General features: G+C 33.2%; 1 protein-coding gene and 1 non-coding gene across 2 annotated transcripts; one reads left to right on the plus strand and one right to left on the minus strand.

The window, feature by feature from the left end:
• Positions 1–213: 213 nt before the first annotated feature.
• Positions 214–321, plus strand: LOC112780482 (small nucleolar RNA R71). The gene has a single exon (XR_003191316.1). It is a non-coding gene; the product is annotated as a small nucleolar RNA R71 (small nucleolar RNA).
• An 8,385-nt stretch (positions 322–8,706) lies between these two features.
• LOC112777614 (berberine bridge enzyme-like D-2) lies at positions 8,707–10,628 on the minus strand. The gene has a single exon (XM_025821997.2). The coding sequence runs from the start codon at positions 10,472–10,474 to the stop codon at positions 8,813–8,815; it is 1,662 nt and encodes a 553-aa protein (XP_025677782.1). The 5' UTR covers positions 10,475–10,628; the 3' UTR covers positions 8,707–8,812.
• Between the last annotated feature and the right edge of the window lie 6,203 nt (positions 10,629–16,831).

The raw sequence follows: 16,831 nt of genomic DNA on the forward strand, positions 1-16,831 counted from the left end.
TTCAAGAACTCCCTTTTTCTGAGGCGTCCCATTACTCACAGGACTCCTCTCAGAAGTGTACATGAACTGGTTATTAGCAACCATGTCAATGAGTTCTTGAGCTTCTGCAGGCATTTTTTTTAGGTGAATGGATTCACCTGCAGAAGTATCCAATGACATCTTTGATAGCTCAGATAAACCATCATAGAATATATCCAGGATGGTCCATTCTGAAAGCATGTCAGAAGGACACTTTTTGGTCAACTGTTTGTATCTTTCCCAAGCTTCATAGAGGGATTCACCATCTTTTTGTTTGAAGGTTTGAACATCCACTCTAAGCTTGCTCAGCTTTTGAGGAGGAAAGAACTTGGCTAAGAAAGTCGTGACCAGCTTATCCCAAGAGTTCAAGCTGGCTTTAGGTTGAGAGTCCAACCATATTCTAGCTCTGTCTCTTACAGCAAAAGGGAAAAGCATGAGCCTGTAGACTTCAGGATTTACTCCATTAGTCTTAACAGTATCACATATCTGCAAGAATTCAGTTAAGAACTGAAAAGGATCTTCAGATGGAAGTCCATGAAACTTGCAGTTCTGCTGCATCAGAGAAACTAGCTGAGGTTTCAGCTCAAAGTTGTTTCCTCCAATGGCAGGAATGGAGATGCTTCTTCCATGTAAATTGGAATTAGGTGCAGTAAAGTCACCAAGCATCCTCCTTGCATTATTATTATTTTCAGCTGCCATCTCCTCTTCCTGTTCGAAAATTTCTGAAAGGTTATCTCTGGATTGTTGTAATTTAGCTTCTCTTAGTTTCCTCTTCAGAGTCCTTTCAGGTTCTGGATCTGCTTCAACAAGAATATTCTTGTCCTTGCTCCTGCTCATATGACAAAGAAGAGGGCACAGAAAAAATAATAATAATAGGGGTCCTTTATACCACAGTATAGAGGTCCTTGTGTGAGTAGAAGAAAAGAAGAAGAAAATCTGAACTCAGAGAGAGAGAGGGAGTTCAGATTTTTGGTGAGTGATGTGAGGAAGAGATGTTAGTAGATGAATAAATAATTAGAAGGAGATGAGGGAGAAGGATTTTCGAAAATTATTTTTGAAAAAGAGTTAGTGATTTTCGAAAATAGTTTTTGAAAAAGGTTAGTAGCTTTCGAAAATTAAAATAAAAAATTAAAATAATTAGTTAATTAAAAAGAAATTTTTGAAAAAGGGGGAAGATATTTTCGAAAATTAGAGAGAGAGAGAGAGAGAGAGTTAGTTAGGTGGTTTTGAAAAAGATAAGAAACAAACAAAAAGTTAGTTAGTTAGTTGAAATAAATTGAAAATCAATTTTGAAAAGATAAGAAGATAGGAAGTTAGAAAAGATATTTTGAAATCAAATTTTTGAAAAAGATAAGATAAGAAGATATTTTTGAAAAGATATGATTGAAATTAGTTTTTGAAAAAGATTTGATTTTTAAACTCACAATTAATGACTTGATTCACAAGAAATCACAAGATATGATTCTAAAACTTAAAGTTTGAATCTTTCTTAACAAGCAAGCAACAAACTTGAAATTTTGAATCAAAACATTAATTGTTATTGTTATTTTCGAAAATTTGATGTAAATTTAAGAAAAAGATTTTTGAAAAATATTTTTGAAATTTTCGAAAATAACTAAAAAAAAATTGAAAAAAAAGATTTGATTTTTGAAAAAGATTTTGAAAAAGATAAGATTTTTTTTTTAAATTGAAAATTTGATTTGACTCATAAAAACAACTAGAATTTAAAAATTTTTGAAAAAGTCAAATCTAATTTTCGAAATTTTAACAGAGAAAAAGGGAAAGATATTTTTTTTATTTTTGAATTTTTATGATGAGAGAGAAAAACAAGAAAAATGATGCAATGCATGAAAGTTATGGATCAAAACAATGAGTGCATGCAAGAATTCTATGAATGTCAAGATGAACACCAAGAACACTATGAAGATCATGATGAACATCAAGAACACATTTTTGAAAAATTTTTTAATGCAAAGAAAACATGCAAGATACCAAACTTAGAATTCTTTAATGCTTAGGCACTAAGAATTCAAGAATGCATATGAAAAACAAGAAAAGACACAAAACATGCAAATGCAAAGATCAAACAAGAAGACTTACCAAGAACAACTTGAAGATCATGAAGAACACTCGAAAAATGCAAGATGCACATGCAATTGACACCAAACTTATAACATGACTCAAGACTCAAACAAGAAACACAAAATATTTTTTTGATTTTTATGATTTTATGATTTTTTTTGTATTTTCTTTTAATTTTTTCGAAAATCATTTTGAAAAAGAAAAATAAGGATTCCAAAATTTTTAATATGAATTCTAGAAATCTTGCCATGTTAGTCTAAAGCTCCAATCAAAGGGTCAGGCAAGGCTTAATAGCCAGCCAAGCTCTAGCATGTAAATTACATCCATTGAGGTGATTAGTTGAAGACCAGTCCCAAAGCAGTTTGGGTATGGCTTTACAGCCAGATAGGATTCAACATGTTTCATGAAACACTAGAATTCATTCTTAAAAATTCTGAAGAAAATATTTTTTTGAAAACACATTTTTTTTCGAAAACTGATGAGAAATTTTTTGGAAAGATTTTTGAAAAAAAATTTAAAATAAAATAAAAAGAAAATTACCTAATCTGAGCAACAAGATGAACCGTCAATTGTCCAAACTCGAACAATCCCCGGCAACGGCGCCAAAAACTTGGTATGCGAAATTGTTACTCAGGTTGTGAATTGTTGTTCGAAATTGATTCCCTGGCAATGGCACCAAAAACGGATGCACAGAACCATGGTCTAAACATATCTTCACAACTTCGCATAACTAACCAGCAAGTGCACTCGGTCGTCCAAGTAATACCTTACGTGAGTAAGGGTCGAATCCCACGGAGATTGTTGCTATGAAGCAAGCTATGGTCATCTTGTAAATCTCAGTCAGGAAGATATAAAATAGTAATGGGGTTTTCGAAATTAAGTAATAAAAGAAGGATAGAAATACTTATGTAAATCATTGGTGAGAATTTTAGATAAGCGTATGGAGATGCAATCGTTCCTCTGAACCTCTGCTTTCCTGCTGTCTTCATCCAATCAGTCTTACTCCTTTCTATGGCTGGCTTTATGTAAGGATGTAACCGGTGCCAATGGCTACTTTCAATCCTCTCGGGAAAATGGTTCAAATGCTCTGTCACAGCACGGCTAATCGTCTGGAGGCATCACCCTTGTCGTTGGTTGCATCCTATTCCTCTCTGTGAAAATCGTCCGATGCGTTGTCACTGCATGGCTAATCATCTTGGAGGTTCTCGGTCATACTGGAATAGGATTTACTATCCTTTTGCATCTATCACTACGCCCAGCACTCGTGAGTTTGGAGTTCGTCAAAGTCATTCAATCCCAGAGTCCTACTCGGAATACCACGGACAAGGTTTAGACTTTTCGGACTCTCATGAATGCCGCCATCAATCTAGCTTATACCACGAAGATTCTGATTAAGAGATCTAAGAGATACTCATTCAATCTAATGTAGAACGGAAGTGGTTGTCAGGCACGCGTTCATAGGAAATGATGATGATTGTCACGTTCATCACATTCAGGTTGAAGTGCGAATGAATATCTTAGAAGCGGAACAAGTTGAATTGAATAGAAAACAGTAGTACTTGCATTAATCTTTGAGGAACAGCAGAGCTCCACACCTTAATCTATGGAGTGCAGAAACTCTACCGTTGAAAATACATAAGTAATGAAGGTCCAGGCATGGCCGAATGGCCAGCCCCCAAACGTGATCAATAGATCAAAAGATAATCCAAAGATGTCTAATACAATAGTAAAAAGTCCTATTTATAATAAAATAGCTACTAGGGTTTACAGAAGTAAGTAATTGATGCATAAATCCACTTCCGGGGCCCACTTGGTGTGTGCTTGGGCTGAACTTGAGTGTTACACGTGTAGAGGTCATTCCTGGAGTTGAACGCCAGCTTTTGTGCCAGTTTGGGCGTTGAACTCCACTTTGCAGCTTGTTTCTGGCGCTGGACGCCAGAATTGGGCAGAGGGCTGGCGTTGAACGCCAGTTTGCGTCATCTAAACTTGGGCAAAGTATGGACTATTATATATTGCTGGAAAGCCCTGGATGTCTACTTTCCAACGCAATTGGAAGCGCTCCATTTTGAGTTCTGTAGCTCCAGAAAATCCACTTTGAGTGCAGGGAGGTCAGAATCCAACAGCATCAGCAGTCCTTCTTCAACCTCTGAATCTGATTTTTGCTCAAGTCCCTCAATTTCAGCCAGAAAATACCTAAAATCACAGAAAAATACACAAACTCATAGTAAAGTCCAGAAATGTAAATTTAACATAAAAACTAATGAAAACATCCCTAAAAGTAATTAGATTCTACTAAAAACATACTAAAAATAATGCCAAAAAGCGTATAAATTATCCGCTCATCACCCTGCTAAGAATTTGGACAAGGCGGCTAGTCTGCCATTTAGCTGCTGAACTTCCTTCAGACAGGTTAGACTTTTCATCTCCAGTACTGCATTGCATTTGTCCTGGTTGACTTCAATGCCCCTTTGGGTGAGCATGAATCCCAATAACTTCTCAGCTTCTTCTGCGAAGGTTCACTTTGTGGAATTTAATCGCATCCTGTACTACCTTATCATGTTGAACACTTTTGATAGGTCGGACAATAGACTAGTTTCTTCCCTTGTCTTGACAAGCATATCATCCACATAGACTTCCATCAACTTTATGAGGTGAAATGAAAACATCTTGTTCATTAATCATTAATACGTTGCTCTAGCATTTTTCAACCCAAAGGACATCACTACATAACAATAATTTGTTCTAGGAGTAATGAAAGAGGTCTTTTCCTGATTCGTTTGTATATTGGGATTTGGTTATATTCCGAATATGTGTCCATAAAAGATAAGTACTTGTAGCCCAAAGTCAAATCTACCAGAGCATCAATACTAGGAAAGGAATAAGGATCCTTAGGACAGGTCTTGTTAAGGTCGGTATCGTAGACACACATTCTCTACTTCCTGTTTTGTTTCTTCACGAGAACCACGTTAGTAATCCATAACGGGTATTTTACCTCACTTGTGAATCTGGCTTCCAAAAGCACTTGGACTTGCTCTTCTACGACTTCTGCCCTTTCGGTGTTAAGATTTTATCATTTCTGTTGGACAAGTCGTGAGCCCGGGTAAACAGCGTGCTTGTGGCTCATGAGGTCGGGTTGAATTCCAGGCATGTCAAAAGCTTTCCAAGAAAAGAGGTTGGAATTGTTCCATAAGAGCTCATAACGAGTTCTTCCTTTAACTTTGTCTTTAAATTAGCCCCTATGTTTGTTGTCTTCCCGATCTCACCCCCAATCTGGACTTCCTCAATCTTTTCTTCAGGTTGGGGTCTTAGTTCTTCTCGAAATCGGACACCTCCGAGTTCTATGGTGTTGACTTCTTTTCCTTTCGTACACCCTCGTAGGTTTAGGCTTTCATTATAGCGCCTTCTTGCTAGTTTCTGGTCTCTCCTTACAGTGGTTATCCCTTCAGGAGTAGAAAACTTCATACAAAGGTGAGGAGTGGAGACTACTACAGCAAGTCAGTTTAGTGTTGTCCGACTTATTAGGGGTTTGTGGTGGTCAATCTCGGGGAACCCTGTCTTCTTCATCTCTTTTTCTTCTTGCCCTGATCATCCAACATATTTGCTAAATACCTATCCAACTGACCTTCCTAGCCAATTTCTCAATCACATTTTTTAAAGCATAGCAATCATTGGTGGAATGGTCATAGATTTTATCATATTTATAGTATTTTGATCAACTTTCACGTTTTTTATATTTAATTGGTCTGGGAGGTAGAATCTTTTCTGTGTGACAGATCTCTCTGTAGACGTCAACAAAGGACACTCGTAATAAGATTTAATTGTGATACCTTCGAGTTTTGTCCGAGCTGTGTTCTTCTTTTTTCTTTGATTCTTTCTCTTTGTCTCGAGCCTGGTATTAATTAGGTTGTCTCAGAGCAAGTTCCCTTAACTGAGCTATTTCTTCCATGTTGATGTACTTCTCAGCTCTCTCTTACACCTCGTATAAAGAGGTTGGGTGCCTCTTTAATATAGATTGGAAGGGTCCTTCTTTAAGACCGTTGACTAGTCCCATGATGACTACTTCGGTGGGTAAGTTCTAAATCTCTAAGCATGCTTTGTTGAATCTTTCGATATAGACTCATAGAGATTCCCTGACTTCTTGCTTTACTCTCAAGAGGCTTGGCACATGCTTTTGGATGAAAAATCGGGTAAGAAAGCTTCTCGTCAAATTGTGGAAGCACGTGATCGATCTTGGTGGTAAGCTATTGAACCATTTCATGGCCACCTTGTTTAACGTAGTAAGAAAGGCTTTACAGCGAGTTGCATCCAATATGTCTTCCAAATACATGCGGCTTTTGAAATTGCTCAGATGATGTCTTAGATCGGTGGTTCTATCGTAAAGATCCATGTCTGGGATCTTAAAGTTTCTAGAAACTTTAGCTCGCCTGATTTCTTCTATGAATGGATCTTCTCCCGTTAGAAGTGCTTCTTCTCGAGCGGCTCGGGCTCTCCTACCCTTGAAATCGGATTCCAGTTTCAGGAGTTTTTCTTTTAATTTCCTTTGTCGTCGTACCTCCCTTCTCAAGGCTCTTTCAGATTTTCGTTGTCGCTCTAACTCTTGCTCGAGTTGTTCCAGCTAACCTTGATGTCCGTGGACAAGTCCGATGATTTTTGTAGGATCCCTTGGCCATGATCCTTTATGTCACTGAAACTCCTAGCTCATCCTGTGTTCTTCTGGGTTTGACGGATGCGGGTATCTGGCAACACTTTTCCCTTTCTCAATTCGAGGAGGTATGACCGATGCTCGCATTATATTGTTCTTCTTCTCTAGCTTCAGAATCGAAAGTTGTATGTACATATTTTGGAATGTCGTCTGCCGTCGTACGGTCTTGATTACCAAGTCTCCGACAATGGTGCTAATGTTATGAGGTTTACTTGAAACAGATGAACTCATTCTTAAACGTGAGGTCCAGACTCTTTTTGTGGTGGCATCCGACGTCTTCTGGTGTCGAGGTACCGCCGTCCGAGTTCCTCGTGATGAGGAGGTATGGGTGGTACCTATAAGGGACTCCGATACTTAAACTAGCCATGGTTTTAAGCAGGTTTTTAGTAGATTAGGGTTCGAAGAATACTTGAGGGTGTCTGAGTATTTATAAGTATAAATATAGAGTCAATAGCCACTTTTTAGAGTAGTTCCATCTTTGATGGAGGATAATCGTTCCCTTTTGTTAGGAAAGTTGTTGAGATCTCTGTTCTAGATTAATAGGAGATATTGAAGGAACTAATTATTTATTTAGATAAGTAAGGTTAGGCCCATGTTGCCATGTCTGACCTCTTATAATAAAGATCTGAATACTGGTATTTGTAGAGTGTTACTTGGACTTTATTCATTTTGAGTCTGCTAAATTGTGGGTCAGGGTAGAAACACATATCAATACCTATAAAAAATGATAACATATGAATACAATTTTTTTAAACAACTAACACTTCAATTTATATTTTTTATATTTAATCATATCACATCCATAGATTGTATCTTTGATGTTATATCCAAAAAGATTTAAATATTATTTATATTAATATTTTTATCTAATCACAAAACAATAAAAAAATTAACAACAAAAATGTTAAATAATTGAACCAAATATCTGATTATCTGAATTTATCAAAAGACTTCTTTATATATAATATTTATTGAGTAATTCTCAAAGATCTCCTTATAAATTTGATTTAAACATTTATTACATACTTGCTCTAAACTCTTGGAATGACACATATAACTGTTTACGCATAAAATCGAATTTGATAGGTATAAACTCATAAATTTCAGTGTCTATCATACGTTGATCCTTATTCATTGTCACGTCAAAAGATACTATTAAAAAAATTGTCGTCTTTAGAATTTGATTGAAATGTTGTTATTATTTAAAATCATATTCATTCTTAAAAGTAATGCAATTTCTACTATTTTGGTCTCTAGTTATTAAGATTTTACACTCAACTAAGTGATTTCCTAGCCTTCTAACCTATAACCATGTACTATTGCATAGGTCACACTAAAACGCATCTTTTAGTTTTTTTTTTCTATAGATCAAAATTTTTTAAAATGAGAAAGTTGGTAGAGTGATAAAATAAATAGTTAATTATTATTAAATTAATATAATAGAGCTCATATATAATAAGAATTACAAATTCAGTGGTAACTAATCTTTTATTTTATCACTTTATTAATTTTCTTATTTTTGATGATTTAAATTTTTTTATATCTGCTTTCGTATATATTTTTTATTCATTGTATTTTTTTCCATAGACCTCGACTACTATTCAAAATAAAAAGAGAAATGTTAGAGGGTCAGCAAAATTTATTGTTTTGATCATCAATTAGTCAGTAATATTTAAAAATATAAGCTAAAAATATATTATTAGATTGTTACACTAAAAGAATTTGACTAATAGTTAAAAATGTTAATAAAAAACAATAAATTCTACTATTCTTAAACTTTTCTCAAATAAAAATATAATGAGAAGAAAAATAGCTCTTCCTAATTCCTCCATGAGAATTGAGGATTAGATTTTTCCATTTTGTTTTCCTCTAAAATGCAATACATTTGCATTATAGATGCACACAATCACAAAGATAATCACACTTGTATTTGTCTACACTCTGCACAAAGTTTCAATGAGTAACCATGGTTATACACTTTTACAAACTTAGGCATCAAAGTCATGACATTCATGCACTCATTGCTTTGCCACTAGGACGAGCAAAGTACAAAGGAGGAATCCCTTGTTCGTTAGTGAAAACATTGTTTGGGTCAATCAAAGTCTTGGCCTTCACCAACCTATCATAGTTACCCAAAAAGTACTTCTCACCCCAAACCCTTGCATGATCCACAGCATCCTTCACATTGCTAAACCTAATCATGTTCATAACTCCAAGGTCGAAGTCCATGTAATTAACATATGCAGCCCTTGGACCCCATGAAACAAATGGTGCCATAGAATCATAGAACCCTTTCATCCAATCAATATAATCATTGCTCTTATCATTGTCCTCTTCTTTCCAATATATCAAGTACTGAATTGAAAAAATGTTTCCTTTTCTATGTGGATAAGCAATTGAATCACTGCTTATACTATGCATTTTTCCACCAGACGGGTCAAGAATTACGAGCCCTTTAGGCTCCTTTTCTAGAATCTCCAGTGCAATTTCAATTCCCTCAATAGGAATATGAGCCTTCACAAAATCTGATTTGGCTTTGAAGTATTCTTTGTCTTCAAGGTACCTATTCTTCAAATCAGGAACTGAGGCTCCATCACTTAGGCCAGCGAAAAAAACAATTGACTCAATCCAACTCATTTCCACACATTCTTGTTCCAAAATTCCCAATTCAGGAAAATCATGGTTTATGATGGACATGGCAATTCCTTTAGGACCAAGAAAAAGCCCTTTAAATGTAGCTGATATGCCTAGAGATTTGGCTTCAGGTAAATTAGCACCAAGAAAGCATGACAAGTAGAAATCATCATCCAAATTTGGTGCTACATTTTGCCATTTATGAACAAGATTGGCAACATGATTTCTTGTGCCATTTCTTGATACCGCGAAAGCAGTTACAACTTGTGGAACTTTCAATAGCTTGATTTTCCAAGCATAGACAATTCCCCAAATTCCACCACCTCCTCCTCTAATAGACCAAAACACGTCTTCCCCCATCGATTCTCGGCTCAGCAATCGCCCATTGGCATCAACAAGAAGCGCGTCGATGACATTGTCGGCCGCGAGGCCATGTTTTCTAGAGAGCAACCCAAATCCTCCCCCACCAATGTGTCCTCCAACTCCTACAGTTGGACATGACCCTGCTGAGAAGCCGTGTTCATTGCTGGCTCGCGAGATGGCATAATAGGTCTCTCCTAATGTTGCACCACCTTCAACCATTGCTGTCTCTGTCTCCATATCCACCCAAACATGGTTCAAATTCATCATGTCAATGATGGTGAAGAGTGATCCATCGTCGGAAACTGAGGAAGTACCTTCGTAGCTATGTCCACCACACCTCACTCTGATTCCAAAGGAGAATTCTCTGCAGCATGCTACACTTCTCTGTAGCTGCTCCAAACTCTCTGGAAGTACTATTGCTACAGGCTTAGGAACTGCACCCCCGGCGAACCGGAGATTCTGAATGGAAAAATTCAGAATCTTGAAGTAATCATGAGCTGATGACTTATCGTAATCCTTGTAAGGGAAAGTGGTGAAGTTGTTGATGTTGTGATTGGCCAAACAAGAAGTGAAGTCACTTACTAGTGAAGAAGTAGTAGATAAAGTACAATGAGACAAATCAAAACACAGGAAAGGGAAACATAGGAGGCACAAGATTTTGTTGAAGTTGAACATGGTTTAAGCTTGTAATTGGTGAAGGACAAGTTTAAGGTTTATGGACACTAAATTGGAGAATGGATTTAATGGTTTAATAGAAAAAATAAAATGGATTATGCATATGTTTGTGGCCGGCCATAGTTTAATTTTGATTGTTGGAAAGTTTGTTAGAAATTAAACTCTTTAATTACGACAGAATCAATAATCTGCCATGGATAAGAGACAAACTAATACTCCCCTTCTTTTATCAATGCTCACTAAGAAGAAATAATGTTTTGTGACTAAGAAAGCAAAATTTATGGAAAAAATTATAACAAACCACCATAGCATTTGAGGTCAGAGGACAGTGATTATCTCTTATGTCTTGTTTTAATTAACTTTAATATATTTACAGAAAAGAAAAAATATGGGAATGAAATAACATAACACAATGTTGAGTTACACCAATGAGGTTTGATGTGATAAAATTTTGACTTCTCAAAAATAACTTCTTTAAATCTAACATTTAAAAAATATTTTTTTAAAAATTATAGTAAATATATTTAGTAAATTAAAATAAAAATGACTTTAAATAAGTTCATATTACAAAAATTGTGTTTGATAAGTTACTTTTACATTTAAAATTATTTTAATTAATACAGATATAATAAAAAAATTAATATAAAAACTCAATAATATATAAAATTATATCATACCTTTTAACTTGAAAAAACACCAATTAAATTTAAAAAGTATCTTCATAGCCTTCAAAAACATGTTATACAAATTTATTTGCAAGTTAATTGTAGTGTACAAAACTTTCCTTGAGAAGGAACTATATCATCATTTATTATTGCAGATTTAAGATACTTAAACTTTTCTGCTTGACCTTTTTATAAATATAAAAGAAGTAACAAGACAATAATTGGAACGTTTCCTAACAAAATCAAAGTTACGTATTTGAATATGAGAGATGCTGCATATATGAGGGTGTATTTTAACTAAAAGACAATTAAGTTTGCCGGCTCAGAAGTAATAAGAACACAAAATTGTTATGGCCTGCAATCTTTGCTTTTATCCGAGGGAGCCACTCAGATAAAGATATTTAAAACGTCTTTTTTTAAAGATATTTTTTAATAATTAAAATTTAACATATATAATCGATTAAATTATGTTATTTTTGTCAAAATTAGATTAGACAAATTGATTTAACAAAAAAAAATGGTGAATCAAATCTTGAATTGGTCTAAATTAATATTATTTTTTTTATAAAAAATTACTACAATACTTTTATTATAAAAAATGATTAAAATACTCTTATTATATATATATTTTTTAAAAATTCTAAATCCTAACCCTACAATAAAAAAATAAAGGACTAAAATTTAGGATTCTCAAAATTAATATATATAATAGAAGTATTTTAGTCATTTTCTATAATAAGGTATTGTAGTCATTTTCTATAAAAAAATTAATATTAATTTAGATCAATTCAAGATTTGATTCACCATTTTTCGGTCAAATCAATTTGTCTAGTCTAATTTTGACAAAAATAATACAATTTAATTGATTATATATGTTAAATTTTAATTATTAAAAAACATCTTTATAAAAAGACGTTTTCAGCGTCTTTATCTAAGTGGCTCCCTTTATACAATTGATCTTAAATAGTATTTAGTGTCAACTCAAACTGGTGTTATATTTTTATCTAGACAAATTAAAACTTTTTTTTTTCTATTCGGTTAAAATATATGCATAATCTATCTTAATTTTATACATGATAAAGTGGTGTATGTGTAAGAATAACACATTGTTTAAGATGATACAAATAGAAAAGTGGTATATATAAGGACAACATTAATTAAAAAGTAAAATTAGTTGAGATGATAGTATGATACAAATTCTTGTGTACATTTTTTTTTTTAAAAGCTATAAATATCTTTTTATTAGAAGCAATATTTGATACCCTATAATAAGTGATATGGTTTTTTTTTTTTTTAAGAATAATTTTCCTATATCCAAAACTCGAATTTAAAATTTAAAAACCACAAAATTGTGTAGATTTATATACTAATACTATCCTGACACTATTGCTATATAATTTTATAATCAGAATCTTTCTAGAATAAACACCACCCCTATCCATATCCTTTTCAAAATGACTGAGATTGAACTAATTAATAAAATATCGATGGAGGACACACACATATATATATATATATATATATATATAGAGGCTAGAGAATAGACAGAGTAGAGTACAAATAAGTCCACAAGGGAAGGATATTAGTAGTGGTAAACCAAGGGACAAACATTAGTCAGCCACTAAGAACTTGACAAAGATACTACGCAATACGCATCAAAAGACAAGATGATGAGTAATGGTTGGCAAATAGAACACAACAGAGCTGCAATACTAGCAATTTACTATCATGGACAAGATAACATACATACACTGTTTCTAATTGCATGAAAAAAAGAATAGTACAATTTTACAACACTACAAATATGACAAAGGCATGCACAGCAGAATGTCTGGGTGTTTTTTTTTTTTTCAAGAAAAATTAAAAAAAAAGGTTTGCGTTTGTTTGAGGTTTATATATTAGTGAAAATTTTTTAAATGTACTAATACATTAGTATTTCAGTAATTTTTAACCGTTAATTTTAATTAATATATATATATATATATATATATATATATATATATATATATATATATAATTAATACCAACCGTTAAAATTTGCTGAAATAGCAGTATACGAATATACTTAAAAACTTTCCTAAACTAATAACTAACTAGTGGAAGTAATAGCACAAAATAAAAAAAAAGGAAGTAATAACACATGCAACTTTATGGTAACCTCTTGGTGAAATACATCCAGGTCCAATGCTTATATGCACACCAAGCACCTGTAAATCTTATAAATACTCAAGTTTCAAGATTAGCAAGGATTGTTTTCAAGTTTGAACGTTGTTAGTGTAACATTCGAATTTTTAGAATTTAAATAATAAATTATTTATAAATAATTTATTATATTTATTCAAAATTTTATTTTTAAAAATTCTTTTATTTAAGATATTTAAAATTTAAATTTTTAGTATTTTGAGTTTACAGTATTAATTGAGCAATCTTCATATTCAAAATTTAAAGTTTTAGCTATTAAAAATAATTATAATTTATTAAATTAATTTAAATAATTGAGATTTGGAGTTTAATATTTTAATTTTATGAAATATTTGGTTTTCTATTACTATTCTTCCTTCTTATTTTATTAGAATTCCTACACTATCCAAATCCTAATTCCCAAAACAAAACCCTAATCTTAATATATTACACACACTCACCCTCATTATCTCCGAGCGTCGTCACACACACAAGAGAGAGAACGCAAACCAAAGGGAAGAGAGGGAAAGGATGAGGGTGTCGAAAAATAAAAGAACAAGGCACACACTTACGAAGAATATAAAATAAAGAGGAATGTATTGAATGTATTTGTGTGTTGTTATTTATGAAATAATTACATATGTATTTATACTTTTCTTTAACATCTAAACTTAATACATCCTAATAAACAAATGGTTTAAATTAAAACTAAATATAGACAACCTATTCAAACTGTGGTTTCTATTCGTTCTTAAATTATAACCATTAAGTTTATTTTTTAACATTCTCCTTTAAACTTGATAATTTTCTGACTCCAATCATAATCCTTAACTTTTGAAAAGCATCATATTATAGAGGTTTTGTGAAAATGTGAGTAACTTGATCAAGTGATTTCACATACTCAACCTCCACATGCATGTTTTCAATACATTGCCGAATGAAATGATACTTTGTTTCTATGTTCTTGTTTCTGTCGTGAAACACTGGATTCTTTGCTAGGGCAATCGCTGACTTATTCTCCATCATGATCTTGGTGGATTGATGATCGGGTATTTTATACGCTTTTTGATGTTATTTTCTTAGTGTTTTTAGTATATTTTGTTAAGTTTATTATGTTTTAGTAGGTTTTAATGCAAAATTCACTTTTTGGATATTACTTTGAGCTTTTGTATTTTTCTTATAATTTTAGGTGAATTTTTGGTGAATTTGGCAAGTTTTGGCAAAGTCTGATTCAGAGGCAAAGAAAGGACAATAGATGTTGTCAGATCCTGACCTCCGTGCATTCAAACGAGCATTTCTAGAGTTACAGAGGTCCAAATGAAGCGTTCTCAATGGCGTTGGAAAGCTAGCTTCCAGAGCTTTCCAGAAATATATAATGGTTTATACTTTGCTTTGGAAATGAAGGCCCAAAATGGGCGTTGAACGCCCAAACTACTCCTTTTCGGGCATTCAACGCCCCAAGAGGACAGAGCCCAGTGTTGAATGCCCAAAACTGGCGTTCAACGCCATAAAGGGAGCAAGGCAGCGCACTCACACCCCCTAGTAGGCATTCAATGCCCACTCACTCAAGTTGGATGCCAAGCTCAGCCCAAACATTCACCAAGTGGGCCCAAAAGTAGATTTTCGCACCTTTTAGCTTAGTTTCTTTCATTACTGTAATTTCTAATTATTATTAATTTCTTTTTAAGTTTAGTCATTAGTATAAATAAGGAGAGATCACCATTGTTTAGGATCTTCTCCACCACATTCGAACTACACACTTTATTTTCTGTACTGTGTGAGCGACTAAACCTCATAGGTTAAGGTTAGGAGCTCTGCTGATTCCTATGGATTAATGCAGTTACTTATATACTTCAATCTATGCTTGATTCTATTCTATGATGCATTGTCATTCTTCATCCTTATGAATCTTGATTCTACATGAGTTCCTTACGAGTCCTGAACCGGATCATATTGAGCTACAGCTTGAGAATGCATCACGGGTTCCAACAAGTTATCTTGGCTAATTGGGGTATGTGACATAAAACCTCGTTAGTCAGGGGTAATTGAGGTTCCTGTGGCTCTAAGGGCTAGAATTATAAGAACGTCAGTCTCTGATCCGGAAGATCCGACCTTGTTTGTAGCATTTTGAGTAGGATCATCAAAGAGATTGAATTGCGTGCACTTCACCCTCTCCCAGATTGATCTAGTCCGTTCGGATGTTTGGTTTGGACTTGAGGAGATTAATTACCACGACCAATAGCTTAATCATTTACAGCCTTGCCATTGAAGGAATCATTCATCTTTAAAGTAGTTGGTATGACATGTTAATCCAGAAGAAGAAGCACCTCCGAAGCCTTAACTGACTTCTCATTACTGTCTTTATCTTAATTATTTATCGCTTTTGTTATTGCTTGTTTATGCGCCTACAACAACCAAAAACTATCTTTCTATTCGCCTGACTAAGATATGCAGGATAACCACAGCTTGCTCAATCCACCAATCCTCGTGGGATTCGACCCTCACTCACATGAGGTATTACTTGGACGATCCGGTGCACTTGTCGGTCAGTTGTGCGAGTCACAAATTTGCGCACTAAGTTTTTGGCGCCATTGCCGGGGATTGTTTGTGATTGACAAACTAACGGTTGTCTTGCTCCTTAGTTCAGGTACCTTTACGTGTTTTTCTTTTTGTGTTTCTTGTTTCTTTTTCGAAAATTTTTTTCAATCCAATATATATATATATATATATATATATATTGCTTTTTTAGTCATCATTGTTCTTCTTTTGTTTGAGTTTTGTGTCAAGTCTTAAGTTTGGTGGCACTTTGGTTTTTGTTCTTTTCTTGAGTCTTTAAAAATTGTTCTTGTTTTATTTCTTTAGTGTTCGAACTGTTCTTGCTATTTTTCTTGTTTGATTTCAAAATTTTCAAGTTTGGTGTCCTTTGGTGTTTCTCTTTCATGGTTTTCGAAAATTAGTGTCTTTGATTTTTAAAATCTTTAAATTTGGTATCTTTTAGTGTTTTTTCTTTTTAAATTGTGTCATTTAATTTCAAAATTTTTAAGTTTGGTATCTTGTTAGTTGTCTTTTTGTTTTTTTTATTTCTTGTTTATCTTTTATTTCAAATCTTTATCTTATCTTTTCTTTCTTTGATTTTCAAAATTTCACTATCTTACCTTTCTTTTAAATTCAATTTTTAATTTTAGTATCTTGTTAGTTTTTCGTTGTTTTAAAATTTTAAAAATCTTTTAATTTTAAAATCTTATCTTATCTTGTTTCTCTCTCTCTTGACTTTTTCAAATTCTCAAATTTAAAATCTTTCTTTAACTTCCTTTTAATTTCAAAACTTTTTAAAATAAAATCTTTTGTCTTAAATTTTGAAATCTTATCTTATCTTGTTTCTTTTTTTTACTTTCTCTTTTTAATTTTTAAATTTCAAAGATTCTTTTCCAACTTCTTACTTTTTAAAATTTCAAATATTTTCAAAAATTAAATCTTTTTTCAAATCTTTTATTTTATTTTTAAATATTTC

This window comes from Arachis hypogaea, chromosome 19, assembly GCF_003086295.3.
Source record: "Arachis hypogaea cultivar Tifrunner chromosome 19, arahy.Tifrunner.gnm2.J5K5, whole genome shotgun sequence".
Lineage (NCBI taxonomy): Eukaryota > Viridiplantae > Streptophyta > Magnoliopsida > Fabales > Fabaceae > Arachis > Arachis hypogaea.